This window comes from Gopherus evgoodei, chromosome 3 (assembly GCF_007399415.2).
Source record: "Gopherus evgoodei ecotype Sinaloan lineage chromosome 3, rGopEvg1_v1.p, whole genome shotgun sequence".
Lineage (NCBI taxonomy): Eukaryota > Metazoa > Chordata > Testudines > Testudinidae > Gopherus > Gopherus evgoodei.
This window is the reverse complement of record NC_044324.1, coordinates 93,792,158-93,810,204: the sequence shown is the minus strand read 5'-3', so window position 1 is coordinate 93,810,204 and position 18,047 is coordinate 93,792,158. Positions and strand designations below refer to the sequence as shown.

The 18,047-nt window shown below is 43.6% G+C and overlaps 1 protein-coding gene across 7 annotated transcripts in view; it reads left to right on the top strand.

The window, feature by feature from the left end:
• AK9 (adenylate kinase 9) overlaps positions 1 to 18,047 on the top strand; it is a 253,414-nt gene that overhangs the window by 96,849 nt on the left and 138,518 nt on the right. For all 7 annotated transcript variants that reach the window (XM_030556086.1, XM_030556085.1, XM_030556087.1 and 4 more), the window contains 2 exons: positions 2,216 to 2,330; positions 2,854 to 2,930. In XM_030556086.1, coding sequence (XP_030411946.1) covers positions 2,216 to 2,330; positions 2,854 to 2,930 — 192 coding nt within the window. The remainder of the gene's footprint in view (positions 1 to 2,215; positions 2,331 to 2,853; positions 2,931 to 18,047) is intronic.

The window sequence follows — 18,047 nt, the reverse complement described above, 5'->3', positions numbered from 1 at the left end:
GGGTTGCTGGAGATTGATGAGGTAGGACAATAGGGTGTCTGGGGCTTTCCTTGGATTGTAGGTGGGGTCTTGGGTTGCCCCCGCTGATGGGGTTTATTTTCGGTTTGCCCCCTCTGATATTTGCTTCCCTTGCTAGTAGTTTTTTTTTCTTTTATGCCACTTCCACCCATCTGGCTCCACTCTCCCCCACCTCGGTTACAGTTTTGGGCTTCCCATCTAGTATGTACCTTTCTATTTTCTCAGGAACACCCTCTAAGAACTGCTTCATTTGATTAGGAAGGACAGCTTTTCCAGAGAGTTAGCACTTGCTTCTGATATTCAGGCCTCCCAATTCTTTCCAATTTGGTAGGCGTGTCAGGTAAATGACACATCTGGTTTCCACCTTAGGGCTCTGAACTGCTGACGGGCATGCTCAGGTGTTAGTCCCATTTTGATTCTGGCCTTGGTTTGAAAAAGGTTTATAATTGTTCATGTGTTTCTTAGGCATTTTAGCCGCCACCTTTGCTAAGGGTCCACTGAGCTGTGGCTTCAGCTTTATCATGTACTGGTCTGCAGAAATGCTGTACCCAAGGCAGGCCCTTTTAAAATTTTCTAAGAAGGCCTCAGTATCATCACCTGCCTTGTAGGTGGGGAATTTTTTGGGATGGGAAACAGTACCTGGAGAAGGGTTGTTAGGGTTGGCTGGCACATCCTGCTTAGCCCTTGCTAATTTCAGGGCCTGCTGGTGGCCCTCCCTCTGGATCTTCATAGCCCTCCGGTTATCAGCCTTTTTGGCTTTTTTTTTAATCTTTTTTTTTATTTTTATTTTTTTTGTTTTATCTTCTTTTTTTTGCCTTGATAGCTCTCTTGTGGGCAGCTTCTTTGGCTTTTTTTTCTTTTTTTCTTCATTTCTTTTTGTCTTGCCTTTCTCTTGTTTTTTTTTTCTTTGCCTTCATAGCTTTCTTGTGGGCAGCTTTTTTTCTGGCTATTTTTGCATTAATTTTTAATTGTTTTAGTTCCATCCATTTTTTATGTTCGTTGTTTTTTCTTTGTTGCTTTCAGCCTAGCCAGTTCTAGTTTGTTAGTGGGTCCGCTGGTACTCATTTTCCTGCTTTCTTGTGCTGGCCACACCCCTCTGCAGTTCACTGAAACTGGGATGCACTCAGCTCAGGGCTGCTTGGTTAACAGAGACTTTCTAACTAGCTATACCCGAGAGGTAGAAAGAAAGAAAACAATTTAGCTTGTAAATTCCTTTTGCTGGCTGCTTGCTTACAGCTTGAAGCCTCCTTTTAACAAAGACCCTTGTGAAAAAACTTAACACCTCTGCCTTCAGGCTGCTTTTTAGGCAGCTAGAAAGGAGAGGGAAAAAATTCTCCTAGTTGAGAAAACAAAAATAAGACTAATCCGCCTTGCCTGGCTATTACTTATAAGTTTGAAATATGAGAGACTGATTCAGAAAGATTTGGAGAGCCTGGATTGATGTCTGGTCCCTCTTAGTCCCAAGAGCGAACAACACTCAAAAACAAAGAGCACAAACAAAAGACTTCTCTCCACCAAGATTTGAAAGTATCTTGTCCCCTTATTGGTTCTCTGGTCAGGTGTCAGCCAGGTTTACTGAGCTTCTTAACCCTTTATAGGTAAAAGAGGCATTAACCCTTAACTATCTGTCTATGACACCCTGAAATCAGCATAGCTCTATTAATTAAATGGAGATATATATCCCTGTATCTGTTTGCCAAACCAAATGAATAATATGCAACTGCTCATGTGAATAAAGTTACTCATATGGATTAGAGCTTTGCAGAACTAAGGACGTAAGCCTTTATTTCTGCATACTCTGCACCAGTAATATGGATTCATGGATTTTATATTTTTTTTCATTATTTTTATTTTTTTTGGCCATTCTTAAACTATGGGCACACATACAAACTAGAAAAACAACAATTTCAGTTTAAAATATGAGATATGCAAATATAAAATTTCAATACTTATCCCCCCCACAGCCTTGCCATATCCCACACTCAAGTTATTAGGCTGTTGGCACTGAAAACAAAGCTTTACAATTTTCAGAAGTGGTATATCTGTCATTTAAATTGGCACACACTTCTTTTCTAAAATTTTAAAAACATGTCTCAAAGCAGTCAACCATTTATAAAAGGGCTTTCGTACCTTCTAATGAGATGGTAGTTCTATATTATTGCCAAAAGTATATTACTCTTGTATAATTGTATTGCAGGAACATTTTTACTACGCAGACTATACGTAACAAATAAAGATGAAATTAATTCTAAGATTTTGGGAAGACTTACAGATGAAGCATTAAAAAAGCAAAAAGAGGAAGAAGAAACAAGGTAAAATGTAACGTGAATGCATAAAATATAAAAAATAAAAAATTAATTTGATACAAGATAATATATTCTACAAGAACATGCACTGTTTTTATAGTCACAAAAATCTCCACATCTATTTTACATTAAGGAGATCTGAAGCTATATCTATTAATACAGTGCACTTAACTTTTTTTTTTTTTTTAAAAGAATAGTTCTGGTAGGTCCAAAGTCCTGCAATACATTGTTTCCTTAGTGTTGTTATCTGATGAATACTAAACTTAGATAACCACATTTGGTGTGGGGAGATCCTCTAGCTAACATGTTTTCTTTGGTCCCTGTCATTTGTCAAAATGACAACATCCAGGAAAGGACACAAGATATCATTGATTTTTATTTAATAATGAATCACAATTTGGCAAGCCTGCTTCTTGAAAGTATCTTAATATTGAAAAGCATTTTTCTGAATTTTCAGTAGCATTTAATATTTGAAACTTGTTTCAACCATATTTTATTCAAATAAAGATACAGAATTTTCTAATTTCAGGAGAGAACTGCAAGAGGTGCTGAAATTAAAAGAAGAAAACCAGCAACCTATAAAGCCTGCTGAAGACCAATATGAAAGCAAGTATCATCTGATATAAATTTAACAACACCTCTTGGGAATTGGTTAATTGTTTAAATTATTCAAACTTTACCCCCCATTTTTAGCCACTCAGCATCTGGGGGAGGGAGTACTTCACATTACTCTCTACTGAACACCTTGACCAACTCAGGTATCAATATTTTTGCAGTGGTCTGAGAGGATTACTCCCATTTGTCTCTTCCTGGTCTTCAAAAGCCCTACATTGTGATGGCCTCCTTTCAAACAGGAACAGCTGGAGATAGCTCAGAGCTCATGAGCACATCTGTGTTCATTGGCCAGAGGGAATATTCCCTTCCCCAGAGCTTTGCGGCAGAACTTTCACACCAGCTTGTGATATGTCTGAGGCCTGGTCTACACTATGGGATTGGGTCGAATTTAGCTGCATTAGGTCGATTTAAAAATGACTCTGTCCACACAACCAACCCCGTTCCATCGACTTAAAGGGCTCTTAAAATTGACATCTGTACTCCTCCCCGATGAGGGGAGTAGTGCTAAAATCAAACTTGCTGGGTTGAATTTGAGGTAGTGCAGATGCAAATTGACGGTATGAGCCTCCAGGGGCTATCCCAGAGTGCTCCATTGTGACCACTCTGGATAGCACTTTGAACTAGCCAGGTACACAGGAAAAGCCCCAGAAACTTTTGAATTTCATTTCCTGTTGGGTCAGTGTAGCACACTCAGCAGCACAGATGACCATGCAGTCCCCCCAGAATCGTAGAGCGTAGAAGGTTTCTACACTCCCCCTATCATCTCTGTCCCTGAGGTTATCGCAGATTAGAAGGCGAAAAAAACCACACTCGTGATGACATGTTTTCCGAGCTCATGCAGTCCTCCTGCACTGATAGGGCACAGCTTCACGCATGTAGGCATTCAGTGGCAGACGCCAGGAAAGAATTAAGTGAGCTCGAAGAGCGGAGGCAGGACGCGATGCTGAGGCTAATGGAGGAGCAAACAAACATGATGAAGCGTCTGTTAGGGGAGCAAACAGACAGGATGAAGCATCTGTTGGAGCTGCAGGAAAGCCAACAAGACCACAGACCCCCGCTGCATCCACTATATAACCACCTACCTTCCTCCCCATGTTCCATGGCCTCCTCACCCAGACACCCAAGAATGCGAGGGGAAGGCTCCATGCACCCAGCCACTCCACTCCAGAGGATGGCCCAAGTAACAGAAGGCTGTCATTCACAGTTTGATTTTTAGTGTGGCTACAAAAAAGAATGTGGCCTTGTCCTTCCCCTCTCCCCTACCCCACCTCGTCCGTTTATTAATTAAAAAAAAAAAAGAGAGATAAGAAAGAATGCATGGTTTCAAAACAATAGTTACTTTATTTCGGAGAGAGAAGGATGGTTGGCTTACAGGGAATTAAAATCAAAGGGGGCAGGTTTGCATCAAGGAGAAACACACAACTGTCACACCGAAGCCTGGCCAGTCATGAAACTGGTTTTCAAAGCCTTTCTGATGCGCAGCGCACCTTGCTGTGCTCTTCTAATAGCTCTGGTGTCTGGCTGCTCAAAATTAATACCAGGCCATTTGCCTCAACCTCCCACCCTGCCATAAACGTCTCCCCCTTACTCTCACAGATATTATGGAGCACACTGCAAGCAGCAATAACAATGGGAATGTTTGTTGCTCTGAGGTCTGACCAACAGTGCCAGCGAGCCTTTAAACGTCAAAAGGCACATTCTACCGCCATTCTGCACTTGCTCAGCCTACAGTGAACTGCTCCTTACTACTGTGCAGGCTTCATGAGCCATGGGAGCAAGGGGTAGGCTGGAGTAGGTGCGACTATGCAGTGCTGCCACCTGGGAGAGCAGCCTGAGGCAGAAGTCTCCAGCTCGCATGATATTCCAGGCAGGACTGAATCTCCATGAGGCAAAACAAAGAAGAGAATGATCTGGAGTCTCTGGCTCCCAGTCGGTGCTCTAAGAGGAGGATGGCCATGTCTGTCCAGGAGCCCCTCATCAAACTCACTGAGGAGGATTCCAAGGAGTCCTCCCAGAGCAGCAGTACCACGTCTGCCAGAGCACCCAGGAGGACCAGAATGGATCACCTGAGCTCATCACTGGGGAGCAGGAGAGCACAGTTGCAGGGGAAGTGGTGGAGCCTTACACCATGCCCTGGAGGTTACTAGGAGCCGGGCAGGGAAAACATTCCCAGGACCCCTGTCCAAGCTGCATGTCCGATGAGGATGGGTACCAGTCCTACTGCATCGTCTGCTGCAAAGGCAAGGAGCTGCTGCTATGTAGCAATGCCAGCTGCTGCAGGTGCTTCTGGGTCGAATGCTTGGAAGTCCTGGTAGGGCAAGGTACTTCAGCCAAGGCAAAAGAGCAAGAGCCCTGGAGCTGTTACATGTGTCAACCACAGAAGTGCTATGGGGTGTTACAGTGCCAACTGGACTGGAATGTACGGCTGCAAGATTTCTTCACCAGCGACAAAGGACAGGAATACAATGCACCTAAAATCTAAAAAGGTCCACACATTTCCCAGAGTCACTACCCTTGATAACAGAATGTCAATGATTGTATTGGCTACTTGGATGACAGCAGTCACCACAGTAGACTTACCCGGAACAGCAACAGTGACAGCTGAACAGGCTCCATGGTTGCGGTGGTATGGCGTCTGCATGGGTAACCGAGGAAAAAGAGGTGCAAAACAATTGTCTGCCATTGCATTCACGGAGGGAGGGGCAACTGATGACATATACCCAAAACCACCCACGACGATGTTTTTGCCCCGTTAGGCATTGGGAGCTTAACCAAGAATTCCAATGGGCTGCGGAGACTGCGGGAACTGTAGGATAGCTACCTACAGTGCACTGCTCCATAAGTTGATGATAGCCATGGTAGTGAGGATGCACTACACTGACCTAATGTGCTTAGTGGGGACATACGCAATCGACTGTATGAAATAAATTTCTAAAAATTGACTTCTATAAAATCAATCTAATTTCGTAGTGTAGACATACCCTGACTCAATCTAGTACTATATTCTTCCTTCCCTGAATTTTGAAGTTAATTGAAAACATAAATATATATTGTAGTGTATATTAAACAGAAAAAAATGTAGATTAATAAAATCAGAAAATTCAAAGTTCTTCAAGTATTTATCCACATGGATCCCACTGTAGATATTTTTGCCTTGTGCATGCAAGCCTGGAATCTTTTAGCTAGCTGTGTCTTTTGGGGCTGCCCATTAGCCCTACGTGTCTTCATGCCCCCTGTTATGGAGTGTCCACCACACACAAGGCAGAGCAGGTTAAATTATGGTAATTAACCTGACAGGCCACACGTGGGGGAAGGCCTGCATGTGAAAGTCAAATTGATGATGGAGCCCAGCTGAGAAGGATCAAACAGGGCTGATATAAAGACATGAAGTTGGCAACAGAAGGGGACTGCAGTGGAAGTAGTCTGCAGTCAATCCCTGGGAGGAGTGTTTGGTCTGGTAAAGCCAAAGAGAAGGGAGCTAGAAAATACAGAAAGGAGTCCAGGGAAGTAGGAGTGGGGTCTTGGAGCCACAGTTGCTAATCATGGGTCCCTGGCCTGGAACCCAGAGTAGAAGGTGGGCCTGGGTTCCCCTATCAGTCACTTGGGAAGTGGGCATAGCCTTGGGCAGTGGAGCAGAAGACTGCCTCAGACAGTTGTCGAATAGGACTCTGCTACCCTGGAAGGGGAGAACTATAGTGACCTGGCCAGCAGGCCAAGTCATGAAGAAAAGGTGGACAGAGGGAGGCAGCAGGGTGCATGAATGAGTGGCAAAAGAGGGAATCAGACCTGGAAGCAGCTAAGTCCCAGAGCAGCCAGAAGGAGGCACCCTTGCAGTGAGTGTACCCCTTCACACCCCTACAGAAAGGGCATAAAGTGTGGAGCAGCCCCAGCCACCATTCAGTTCCTTTTACTGCCCAAGACAGAGCTACGCAGTGTCCATCTTCTTCCTTGTTATATCTTAGTTCAGGTTAGGATAGGGGTTTTATTTGTTTTTTTTTAATTCTTTAAAATTGTATTGGTGGCCAGTGAGGGGAAAAAAACATTTTTTTCTTTGATTCTCCCCTTGGTACTGGACTGCACATCATGGGCTGAGTCTTGATCTCTGGGTTTTAAGATCTGCCTTATTTGTGAATCAGCTATGCTCATGCATGATGGACATGTTAGATGTCTCTTTTGTTTAGGAAAGTTGCATACTGTGGAAAAGCATTCAAATTTCAAATCTTTCCCTAAGAGAGCTCTCAATGCCCATTTAAAGGTATTTCTCATGGAAAAATCAATGAAAAGTGTATCCTACTCTGGAGTTCCTCTATGGAACCAGTCTGCTGTTTTGGAGCTAGTATCTACCCATATTCTGGCTACCAGAGATGTTACATTGGGAGGTGGTAAATCTTCTGGCTCTAAGAGACTTCATGATTCTTAAAATCATGCTTGGCCTTCCCTTTTATCATCCTTGGGTCAATCAATGACTCCTGGTGCTCAAGGCAGGCAAAGGAGTGCTTGATGCCAAACACTATCTCACCAGTTAAGAAGAAATCTAAGTCTCATGATTTTGATGTTTCCAAGCTTACTCCTTCTAAGGCAGATCAGCACCATATCTCTTTAGGAATTATGTAAACTGGCTATTCTGCTTTGGTACCAAGTTGATAATCCTCATTGACCACCACTGCTACTTCAGTACTGGGGATAATGGTACTATCTATTACTGATTTGTTGGTACCATGTTCTATTGTGAAGGTCCCTTCATCTGAGATTTCTACATTGAATTGAGCTTGGTACCAACTGCACTGGTACCCACTCCTATTGCAACTCAGACTCTTTTTACAACTTCTGTAAAAGCAGCAAAGAATCCTGTGGCACCTTATAGACTAACAGACGTTTTGGAGCATGAGCTTTCGTGGGTGAATACCCACTTCCATCTGCTCCAAAACGTCTGTTAGTCTATAAGGTGCCACAGGATTCTTTGCTGCTTTTACAGATCCAGACTAACACGGCTACCCTCTGATACATTGCAACTTCTGTGGACATAGTGATTTCCCCAGAACCAGCGCCTCCTCTCCTAGACGCTTCTCCGATTTCTGTGAGCTCTGTCGGTTCTGAAACCAGAAATAAGGGTACAGATTATGAAAACCTTCCTGCAACCATCTTCTATGATACTGGCATTGGTGTCTCAGAGACTGGAGTCTGGACTTCCTCATTCTGTGGTAACACCTCAGAAATCTGTACCACTAATGGAGAAGTTCTGCTCATCTGCATCTTCTTCATCTTATGGCACTAGAAATCCTTCTAGATTTTCTCTTCATTCTTTCTTTGGTTCCTGAAAGGGATTACAAAGGAGCCCCTCTTGTTTTAGATCTTATGCGTTGGACAGGTCTCAAGTATCTTGGTTTCTACTTTTATGGCATCATATGTCAGGGACTAAGGCTTGGGCAAACAAGTCTAGTAGTTAAAGACACAGATGGTTGGGCTGGAGAAGGTTAAGCCAGAGTCAGTAGTTAGGGATCAGAGCCAAGGGTCAAGGCTGAGTTGATAGCCAAGCAGATTTTGTATGACTCATATCATTTCAAACCCCCTTTCCCATCCAAAAACCTCAATAAAAGTGTTCCTGAGTTTGCTGGGGCACATGGCAATATGGACATAACATGACCCTGTATTCATGGTTAAACCTCTGTCCTCTCCTAAGGTTGGCTGAGGTCACTTTCAGCCAATCAGGCACAACTTGGACTTTCTGAGGCTCGGGTGTTGAATGCATCTGTGATGGGGCATCTGCTCCACACTAGCCCATAAAGGGTTAATAAAACCCTAGGGAGGCTGTGCAACATGCAGCCAGTTGGGAAGACCCATGGGAGACTCTGCAGGAGACAGCCAATTTGGTGAGGGCTATGAGGAGCAACCAGTTAGGACCGGGGAGGCCCATTTAAGAAGAGCTGCAGGGCAGAGCAGTTCAGTCACTCTCTGGAGCTTGAGGAGGACTGGCTGCCTTGGAGATAGAGGTCAGCTAGCAACTTGGACAGAGCAGTGCTGGGCAGGATCAGGGAGTGAGAGTGAGCTCCTGGCTGACTGTGGGCATGCTGAAGCCCTGAGACAAGGGTGGAGAAGGTGCTGAAGCTGCAGGAAAGTGGCCCAGGGAAGTAGACTGCGGGGTTGGAGGGGACACAGAATGTGGCTGCCATCTACAGGGTCCCTGGGCTGGGTCCCAGAGTAATGAGTGGGCCCAGGTTGTCCTCCCTCCCATCCCCATTGGCCACTGAGGAAGGGCCTGGACAGTGGACTGTGGTTCCTCTAGAACGGGGGAGAACAGACTGTGGTCATTGGGACAATTTGAATCCTGAGGTAGAAGTGACGGCAGTGAGATGTCACCAGAGGAGGGTGCACGGGTGGACTAAGCTAATTCCCAGGACAGCCAGCAGGAGGTGCCACAGTGGTGAGTCATGCCCCATCACAATATCCAAGCTATGATGGGGGGTACACTTGAGTTTTCTTCAAATTCAGGGTAAGTAGTCCAAGGCAGAGTCTTGGTTATACATAAATGTACAAAAGCTCAAGGTGTTAGTCTAGCCTGCAAGGCATTTCTGCCTCTCCTTCAGGGGCCCACTACCTAAAACATAAAGGGCAATACACCTATACACTATATAAACAATCAACGGGGAGTGAAATCATCCCCTTCTGCCAGGAATCAATATACCTATGGGACTGGCACATCCAACATTGGGTTGGGCTAATAGCTTTCCATCTCCTGGGTACCCAGAATTATTTGCTAGATCAGCTGAGCAGGAAGAGATCCATTACTCATGAATGAGAGTTAAAAGATTCTGTTCTAAACTGGATATTCCTAAAAAGGGGAGTTCCCTCAACAGACCTGTTTGCTACAGTACAGAAACATATTTCCCCCACCTTCTAGAAGCAATGCAAAGGCTTGGGGGAGTCAGAGGTAATGGAAGAGCTGAGGAAAAGGGAAGTAATTGCTGGGAAGGAGGCTGGATGTGAAGTGGGAGAGTTGTTGGGTGTGGGCAGGAAAAGTATTGATCAGGTTTTTTGGTGGGGAGGGATTGTTAGGGATCCCCCCATGCAGACCCTGGCTGACCCCTAGCCTCCCTCATTCAGTCTGGCAGATCTGGCCCTGGTCCCATGTGTCCCTGCACCCCCATTCAGCACCCATCCCCCATATATCCCTGCACCCCTCCCCCATCCTTATGTGACCCCGTGTTCCCATTCAGCCACCCCTTCCCCATGTCTCTGTACTCCCTCCTCCCTACCCCTATGTGTCCCTGCCCCCTTTCAGCCACCCCTTCCTCGTCCCCCTGCACATCTTTTCCCTCATCCCCATATGTTCCTGCACCTCCCTGCTATTCAGCCCCTGTACCAGTCGGTCCCCCCACTAGCCCTTCTGAACCCCATTCTGTGACACCCCCCCAGCAGTCTTATGTGCCCCATATTGTCCATTCCCCCATATCCCATGCCTCCTGACCTGGCCCCATGGGCAGGGCACTGTGAACGCACCTCTTCTCTTTCCTAGCCATGTCTGGGGCTGCTCCCATTGGGAGCAGCTGCTCTTTGTTCTAGCACAGTAGTGTCCCTAGTGGATGAAAGGTGTAACTGCAGCACTTTCCAGCAGAATGTATTTTCTGCTGAGGGGAAAAAAAAATCTATGCAAGATATGAATTCTGCATGTGCACAGTGGCACAGAATTTCCCCAGGCGTAACTGATACAGAGTCCTTCCCTGGATTTTTCATATTGGTGAAGGAACTGAGTATATATTGGAGCTGTGCATGTGCCCTTGCTACAGGGGGCATGAAGGCATATAGGGCACATGCTCAGCTCCAATAGATACTTTTTGGTAAAATATTCTGGGCTCATGCATGCACACACCTTCGTTAAGATCCATGCAGATAAAAGCATCTCTAAGAACTCCAGTTACTGTAAGGCAAATAACCTCTCTTTATGGTTCCCTCAATGAAAGTAACAGTCCATATGTACTGTGTGGTAGTATTTTATATTCTGATCACTTTCATACCTTAATATTTGTGTAGTGTGGTTGAGTTACAGTTGCTGTGGAAACCATATTTTTAGTTTCCAGATGTAGTGAAGCCAAGACTCATCAGTGTGGCGCCTCCTGCTCATTGTCATTGGAATTAGCTCTTCACCAGCTTCAGAGCGGCCTCTGCTGGCCGGCTGATGTCTCGCCTGCCTCAGGCCCCATGTCCCTCCCAGACCCCGGTGCCCTTTTTCTTAGGGTTTTGCCCCAGCACTAACCTCACACTCTGGATCTCCCCTCCCAGGGAAACTCCCAACCCTCTTAACCCACCTTGCCTCAGTGGCTACTGCCAGTCATCACCTAGCCCCCTCTCACTAGGGCAGACTGCAGTCTGTAAAGGCCACTCATCATTGACAAGGGAGTCAGACCAGCTGCCTCTGCCTAAGCCCAGACTTCACTTCTGCAGCCCCAGTACCTATTTTGGGCCTTGCACAAGGCCTGCAGCCTGAGGAGTTGCCAGGCTGGAGCTCCCCAGCACTGCTCTACCTCAGGTACCCTGCTCAGCTCTCAGGCAGCCAGATCCTTCTCTCTCTCTCTCTCTACAGCTAGAGAGAGTCTCTGTGCAGTTCCTGGCCCCCAGCCCTCTGATAAGAGCCAGCTGGGCCCTGATTGACCTGGCCACAGATGTATCTGCTTCCCCTCTCAGCCTGGCTTGGCTGCTTTTAACTCTTTCGCCCTCCCCAGCCACAGCCCTCTTCAGGGCTGCTTTCAACCCCTGTTCTGTGGGAGAGGGACAGGTGCCCCGCTACACCAAACTTTTGTGCAATTTAAAATCTAAATTATAACAATGTTAATGTAGATATATTTATTTTTAAATTCTATTTTTTTAAATTAAAAAGAACTTTTATTGATGGTGGCAATCTCAAATGAAAGAATCACATTAAGTGATAAAGTAGGCAGTCCATCTGTGCTACTGTGTTCAGAAGAATACTGAAATGTAAAACAAATTAACTTGTTTAATTAAATACAGCATTCTTTTAATGTCATTTACACTGTTCATGACATTCCCTCTCAGGGAGCATCTGCTGAGTCAAATAATGTAAATGTTTTTCTTAAATAAAACAAGATCGTTTTAGTCTCCAATATTTGAAGTTAGGCATTCAAAAATAAGTTTTAAGAAAACCTCATGCTTCATGTCATGAATTGATGGTCCTGGAGGTCAGAAAAGGAAGCTACCATCACATGTAACACAGTACAACTGACAAGAAGCATTATGGGTAGGACTCCATGTATGCTACAACTCCATTGCCACTAGTTTGCCACAACGGAGTGCCATGTTATTGATTTCTAGCTTGCAGCACAGAACATGGAGCCTTCATCCTGGGTGGAGCTGAGTGAAAAGTTTGTCTATGAAAAAACTCTCTATGAATTCAAAAAAATTAATATAAAGTAAACTGTATTTGTTTAAATCCCATCATGCTTGAAAGCCAAAGCACTCCAGGCTGGTTAGGCAATGGTTAATAGGCCAAGCTCAAAACCAGTTAGGGTTTGGCAGTTTCTTGGAAACTCAGCCTGGAGCAGTTATAAAGAAGATTAAGATTATCTTGATTTTAGTAAGGCTTTTGACATAGTTGTATATGTCATTCTGATAACTAAATTAAGGCAGTGTGGTCTAGATTAAATTACTGAATGATGGGTGCATAACTGGTCAAAAGACTATACTCTAAAAGTAGTTATCAATGGTTTGCTGTCAAACTAGGAGGGCATATCTAGTGGGGTCTCGCAAGGGTCTGTCCTGGCCCTGCACTATTCAACGTTTTCATTAATGACTTAGATAATGGAGTGAAGAGTATGCTTGTAAAATTTGCAGATGACGCCAAACTGAAAGAGGTTGCAAGCAGCTGGGAGCACAGGATTAGAATTCAAAACTAACTTGAAAAATTGGAGAATTGCTTGAAATCTACAAGTTGAAATACAGTAAAGACAAATGCGAAGTACTACATTTAGGAAGGAAAAATCAAATGCACAACTACAAAATGGGTCATAATTGGCCAGACAGTCGTGCTGCTGAAAAAGATCTGGGGTTTCTAGTGGATCACAAATTGAGTATGACCCAAGAATGTGATATAGTAGCGAAAAAAGGCTAATATTGTTCCAGGATTCATTAACAGGAATGTCATATGTAAGATAGGGGATGCAATTGCTTCATTCTACTTGGCACTGGTGAGGCCTCAGCTGCAGTATCGTGTCAAGTTTGGGGTGCCATACTTTAGGCAACGTGAATAAATTGGGGACAGTTAAGAGGAAAGCAACAAAAATGATGAAAGGTTTAGAAAATCTTACCTATGAGGAAAGGTTAAAAAACTGGACATGTTTAGTCTCAAGAAAAGAAGACCAATGGATGACATAAGTCTTCAGATATGTTAAGGGCTGTTATACAGAAGTTGCTGATCAATTGTTCTCCGTGTCCACTGAAGGTAGGACAAGAAGTAACAGGCTTAATCTACAGCAAGGGAGATCTAGGTTAGATATTAGGAAAAAGCTTCTAACTATAAAGTTGGTTAAGTAGTGAAATAGGCTTCCAAGGAATATTGTAGAGTCCCCATTATTGGAAGTTTTTAAGAGCAGGTTAGACAAACACCTATCAGGAATGATCTAGGAATACTTGGTCCTGCCCCAGTGCAGGGGGCTGGACTAGATTACCCTTGGAGGTCCCTACCAGCCCTATATTTCTGTGATTGTATGAGTGTCCATCATCATAGTCTTTTATTATGCAATCTGGCATTTGTTTTGTTATCACAGGTAACAAGTCCTAATTTATGAAGATAGCATTAGTGTCAATCAGATATCTAGGATTCAAATATTTTCTTCATTGTTTGATTAGCTGACATTTCACTTACTTTCTATTTCTCGCTCTTAAAACAAAAAATCTGCCAGTCTTGTCACACTGTAAAAAAATTAACACAGATTTAAAAAACTATCCCACCAGATTGTTTTACAAAGATTTTATATAACAGATTTTTTTTGCCAACAGTGAAGCATTTCTAAAATGTTAAATATAAAGGACTTCTAGTCTCTGTAATATTTGCATCTGACACAAAAAAGTAAGTCTTGGTTGTGATCATCTGATTTACATTTAAATCATTGAGAACATCAAAACAGCTATTCATGAGGGAAGTAATCATGTCAATACACTGCTATAAACACATAAGCCCTTATTTAGAGAAAATTGTGTTTTTCCCATGGCTACATTTTATTTCCATAATCAAGTACTGACTCATCAAAACACTTCAGTCATGCTGTTCTCGGTCTGACATCTGTTTTATTTCACTTTTATGTGTCTCAGGCACATTGACTACAAGCCTACTCCCATGTGACATGTTTTTATAGGAAAAAAAATAATTGTATGTGCACAGCTCATTTTTTATAAAAGCCGTCATCTAAAAATGCAAACTTAAATGTTGTCAAGAAAAGAGTCTAGCACTCTGTGATGCTCTTTTGGTGTCTCTTGTGAATAAATGTGTACTTCAGTAATTACAATGTCTATAAACTCATCAGACCACATTAACTCCTGGTTTCTACCAATTGTAGTCAACAGTTTCACCAGTGTCAATTGGCCTAATTTGTTCAAATACATCATATTTTAAAAGAAAAGGTAAACCAATTAATAATATACAGGACACTTATTTATGTCTCTTACTGAGTCTATAGGTATGTCTACATAACAGCTGGGAGGTGTCATTTCCAGCACATGTAGACAATCACACTGTAGCTCTGCTCAAGTTATCACCTAAAATAGCAGTGTGGCTGCAGTGGCCACCTGAATTCAATGCTGTCCAGCCCCCTGGGTACCTACTCCAGCAGCTAGCCAGAACTGCTGCCCATTCCGTGATGGCCATGTGTCTATTTTAGGCACTAGGTCGCTATTTTTAGGTGTTATTTTTAGGCACTAGTGCTTGTATGTCTACCTGTGCCAAGAATTACACCTTCTAGCTGCAGGGTATCTCTACATTGGAGCTGGAAAGTATAAATGGAACTAGGCTGCTGAAAATACATATGCAGGCACAGCAGCACAAGCAGCAGGTGGGGCAAGCTGCCCTGAGTAGGTACTTATTAGATCATACTGAGTTAGCTAGCCCCTTATGCTGCTTGCATCACTGTGGCTACACTTCTGTTTTTAGCATGCTAGTATGGATATGTCACCTGGAGCTAGAATTTACAGATTCCAGCTCTTCTGTAGACAAACCCTATAAGTACTTGGGGAAATAGACATTGAGTAAAATTTTCAAAAGTACCTCAGTGACATAGAAACCTCAGTCCTATTGAAAGTCAAATGCATAGAACATCTAGTAAGTATATTCTTATTTGGTTTGTCAAATAACTCCTGCCTGTAATGTCTGGTTACAGATGTTATCTTCGCATCCCGTTTCAATACCCCTTTACAGAGTTAATCTGGGACAAAGTTATCATCAGTTTTAAAATAGTTGTAAGTACATTAATAATCTTTCAGAAGCTTTGCCTGAACATGCATATTTATATCAGGCAGCATCCATATAAACTATCAATCTCCGTTATTAAAACAAGCTTTTGGGCATGGGAAGGATGCTATCCCAATTCTTATAGCTCCGTGGACTCATTCCATTTTGAGTTTTGAATTGAAGAGATGTTGTTTTCTGTAACATCTCAAATCATATACAATTTAGACTCCTTTTCAATGTTTCACTTAGTATCAGTATTTTGTTTATACTATACAGTATTTTATCCTCCCTGCTTCTTCATACATTGAATGTTTTCTTAGTTCAATATTTATCTTGTGTTTGCTTGCTAGCTTAATAACCTAAACTGGAGCTTTCTTCTTCTATCTGGAAACTGTTCAACCCCTGCTCACTTTCTCTTCCCTGGAAGAGAAAAAGAAGACTCTCTCCTACCTGCAGGCAGGTAAATGGCTTGTTTTGGAGGCTTCAGAGCAGCCTAGAAAAGGGTGTGAGCTGCAAAGAACAGCTTTGCCCAGTCTCAAAGCAATGTTTTCTGCTCCTCAATGCACCTTTCAGCCCTTCTTCCTATGCCAGAAATATGGATTACATACATACATTATCTTATGAATATCTGTACCTACAGTATTTTGGCAATGGGCAGCAGCTCTGCCACTAGACTTAGGAATGCGAAGGGTTATGAACAACATCCTCAGTTAGGTGCCCTACAATAAGTCTCAGTGGTTGAGTTAAAATTATTTTAGTCTTCTCCTCTCATTCTGTAAATTAAATGTTGAGGGAGGTTGCTATAAACACCTAGCTGTCTGTATCTTCATGAAGCATAACATCACTCCACTTCAGTGGCCATCAGCATCTCTAATAGAACTTGGCACATTCCAAGTGATTCTGAGGAAGCTGATGCCTCCTGGACTCACTTCTTTTTAATCTGTTTTATTTTTTTGTCTATCTGTCTGTCTTACTTATACAACACCAAAATCAGTAATCTATTGGTGAAGCCTGTCTCTTGAGTTTGGCATTTAATGCCTATGACAAATGGAACTTCCCTGACTTTATTTTCTCTTTGGAGTTTGATATTCTCTTGTCAGAGTTCATCAGTTCAGTCTGTTAAATAATGAGCTCTTTGCATGCAGGTCTCAGTACTTCCTCAAAATAGCACTTCTGATGCATGGAGCTTTGGAGACTTTTCTGATGCTTAGAGGTCAATGAAGTTTGGACAGCTTGGTGCACCTTCCATGCTCAATAGCTTGCCAGCTTAATCAGACTTCTCTGTGAAGTGATCAGGACCTCTTTAGTGCATGGAGAGTGAGGCACATTCTTGGTACAAGACAAGACTCTCTCTTGGTGCATAGAGACCTCAGTCTCCCAGTATACAGTATTAAGAGTTGCAGAAGACATCTTCTTACCTTACTGCATAGTATAGTATGACTGGCACATAGAACTTTGGTGCTTCTTTGAGTGGCTCTTCAATGCTTCCTTGGCAGTTTGACTGGACTGTCAATTCATAGAGAGAGTGCCTTCTAGGCTTATGGAACAGCCCACTGGTACCTCACAGCAGATCACTGCATTGGACACTGGTTCCCTCTTAAAACATGGAATGTTTGTTACACATCTTCTGATCTTCTAAAGTCAGTCCTCCTGAGAGAGCTTGGCACATGGCCATTCCATGTGTCCCAATTCTTATAACACAAGGGTTCCATACAGTTTGAGCAAATTCAGCATGATATAGGTGTCTCTCTTCTCTGTACAAACAAAGGAGTCTTATTCTTACTCTGTACCAGGGGTTTCAAACTCAATTTACCTTAGAGCCAGTGCCAGTCCTCAAATCCTCCCAGCAGGCCAATAATGTCACTGAAGATGGTGTTCAGAAAATAAAACATTTATATTGTATTTTTATTTTGAATCTTAGAAATAATAAAACTGTCATACAACTTTATACAATTTTTTGCTTGCCAGAGAGTTTTTAGTGTTTGCCAGACAGCTGGCAATGCTTCAGTTCTGTCAGTTTGTTGATGTTTGGCCTCAGCAACTGAGCAATTGAAACCTTCAGGATTGCAGCGAAGTGTGCATCAGATAGTTGTGTTTGGTATTTTGACTTGTTTATATTCACTGTGGGGAAAAAAGTAACGCTGCCTCCATGGCTGACTCTGCTCAGGGACCAGGGGGTTGAATGGGGGCAGGGGTCCTGGGGGAGCAGTCAGGAAGGAAGGGGGGTTGGATGGAGTGGCAGGGGGCAGTTACAGTCAGGGGTTCCAAGAACAGTTGGAGTTTCCAGGGGCGGTCAGGGGACAGGGAGAAGGGGTGGTTGGATAGGGCAGAGGTTCCGGGGGGCCATCAGGAATGAGAGGAGGGGTTGAATGAGGTAGCGGGGGGCAGTCAGGGGACAGGAAAGGAGGTGGATGGGGCAAGGGTCCCGAGGGGGGGTCAAGGAACGCAGGGGGTCAGATAATTGACAATGCAGCTGTGGGAGAGCCTGATCTGTATACCTGTGTGGGAGAGCATGCTCTGCTGTACTGCTGGGGAACTGATCCTGTATATGGAACTGCCGGGAGGCAGGGGCGGCTCTAAGTATTTTGCCACCCCAAGCACAGCAGGCAGGCTGCCTTCAGCGACTTGCCTGTGGGAGGTTCCCAGTCCCGCGGATT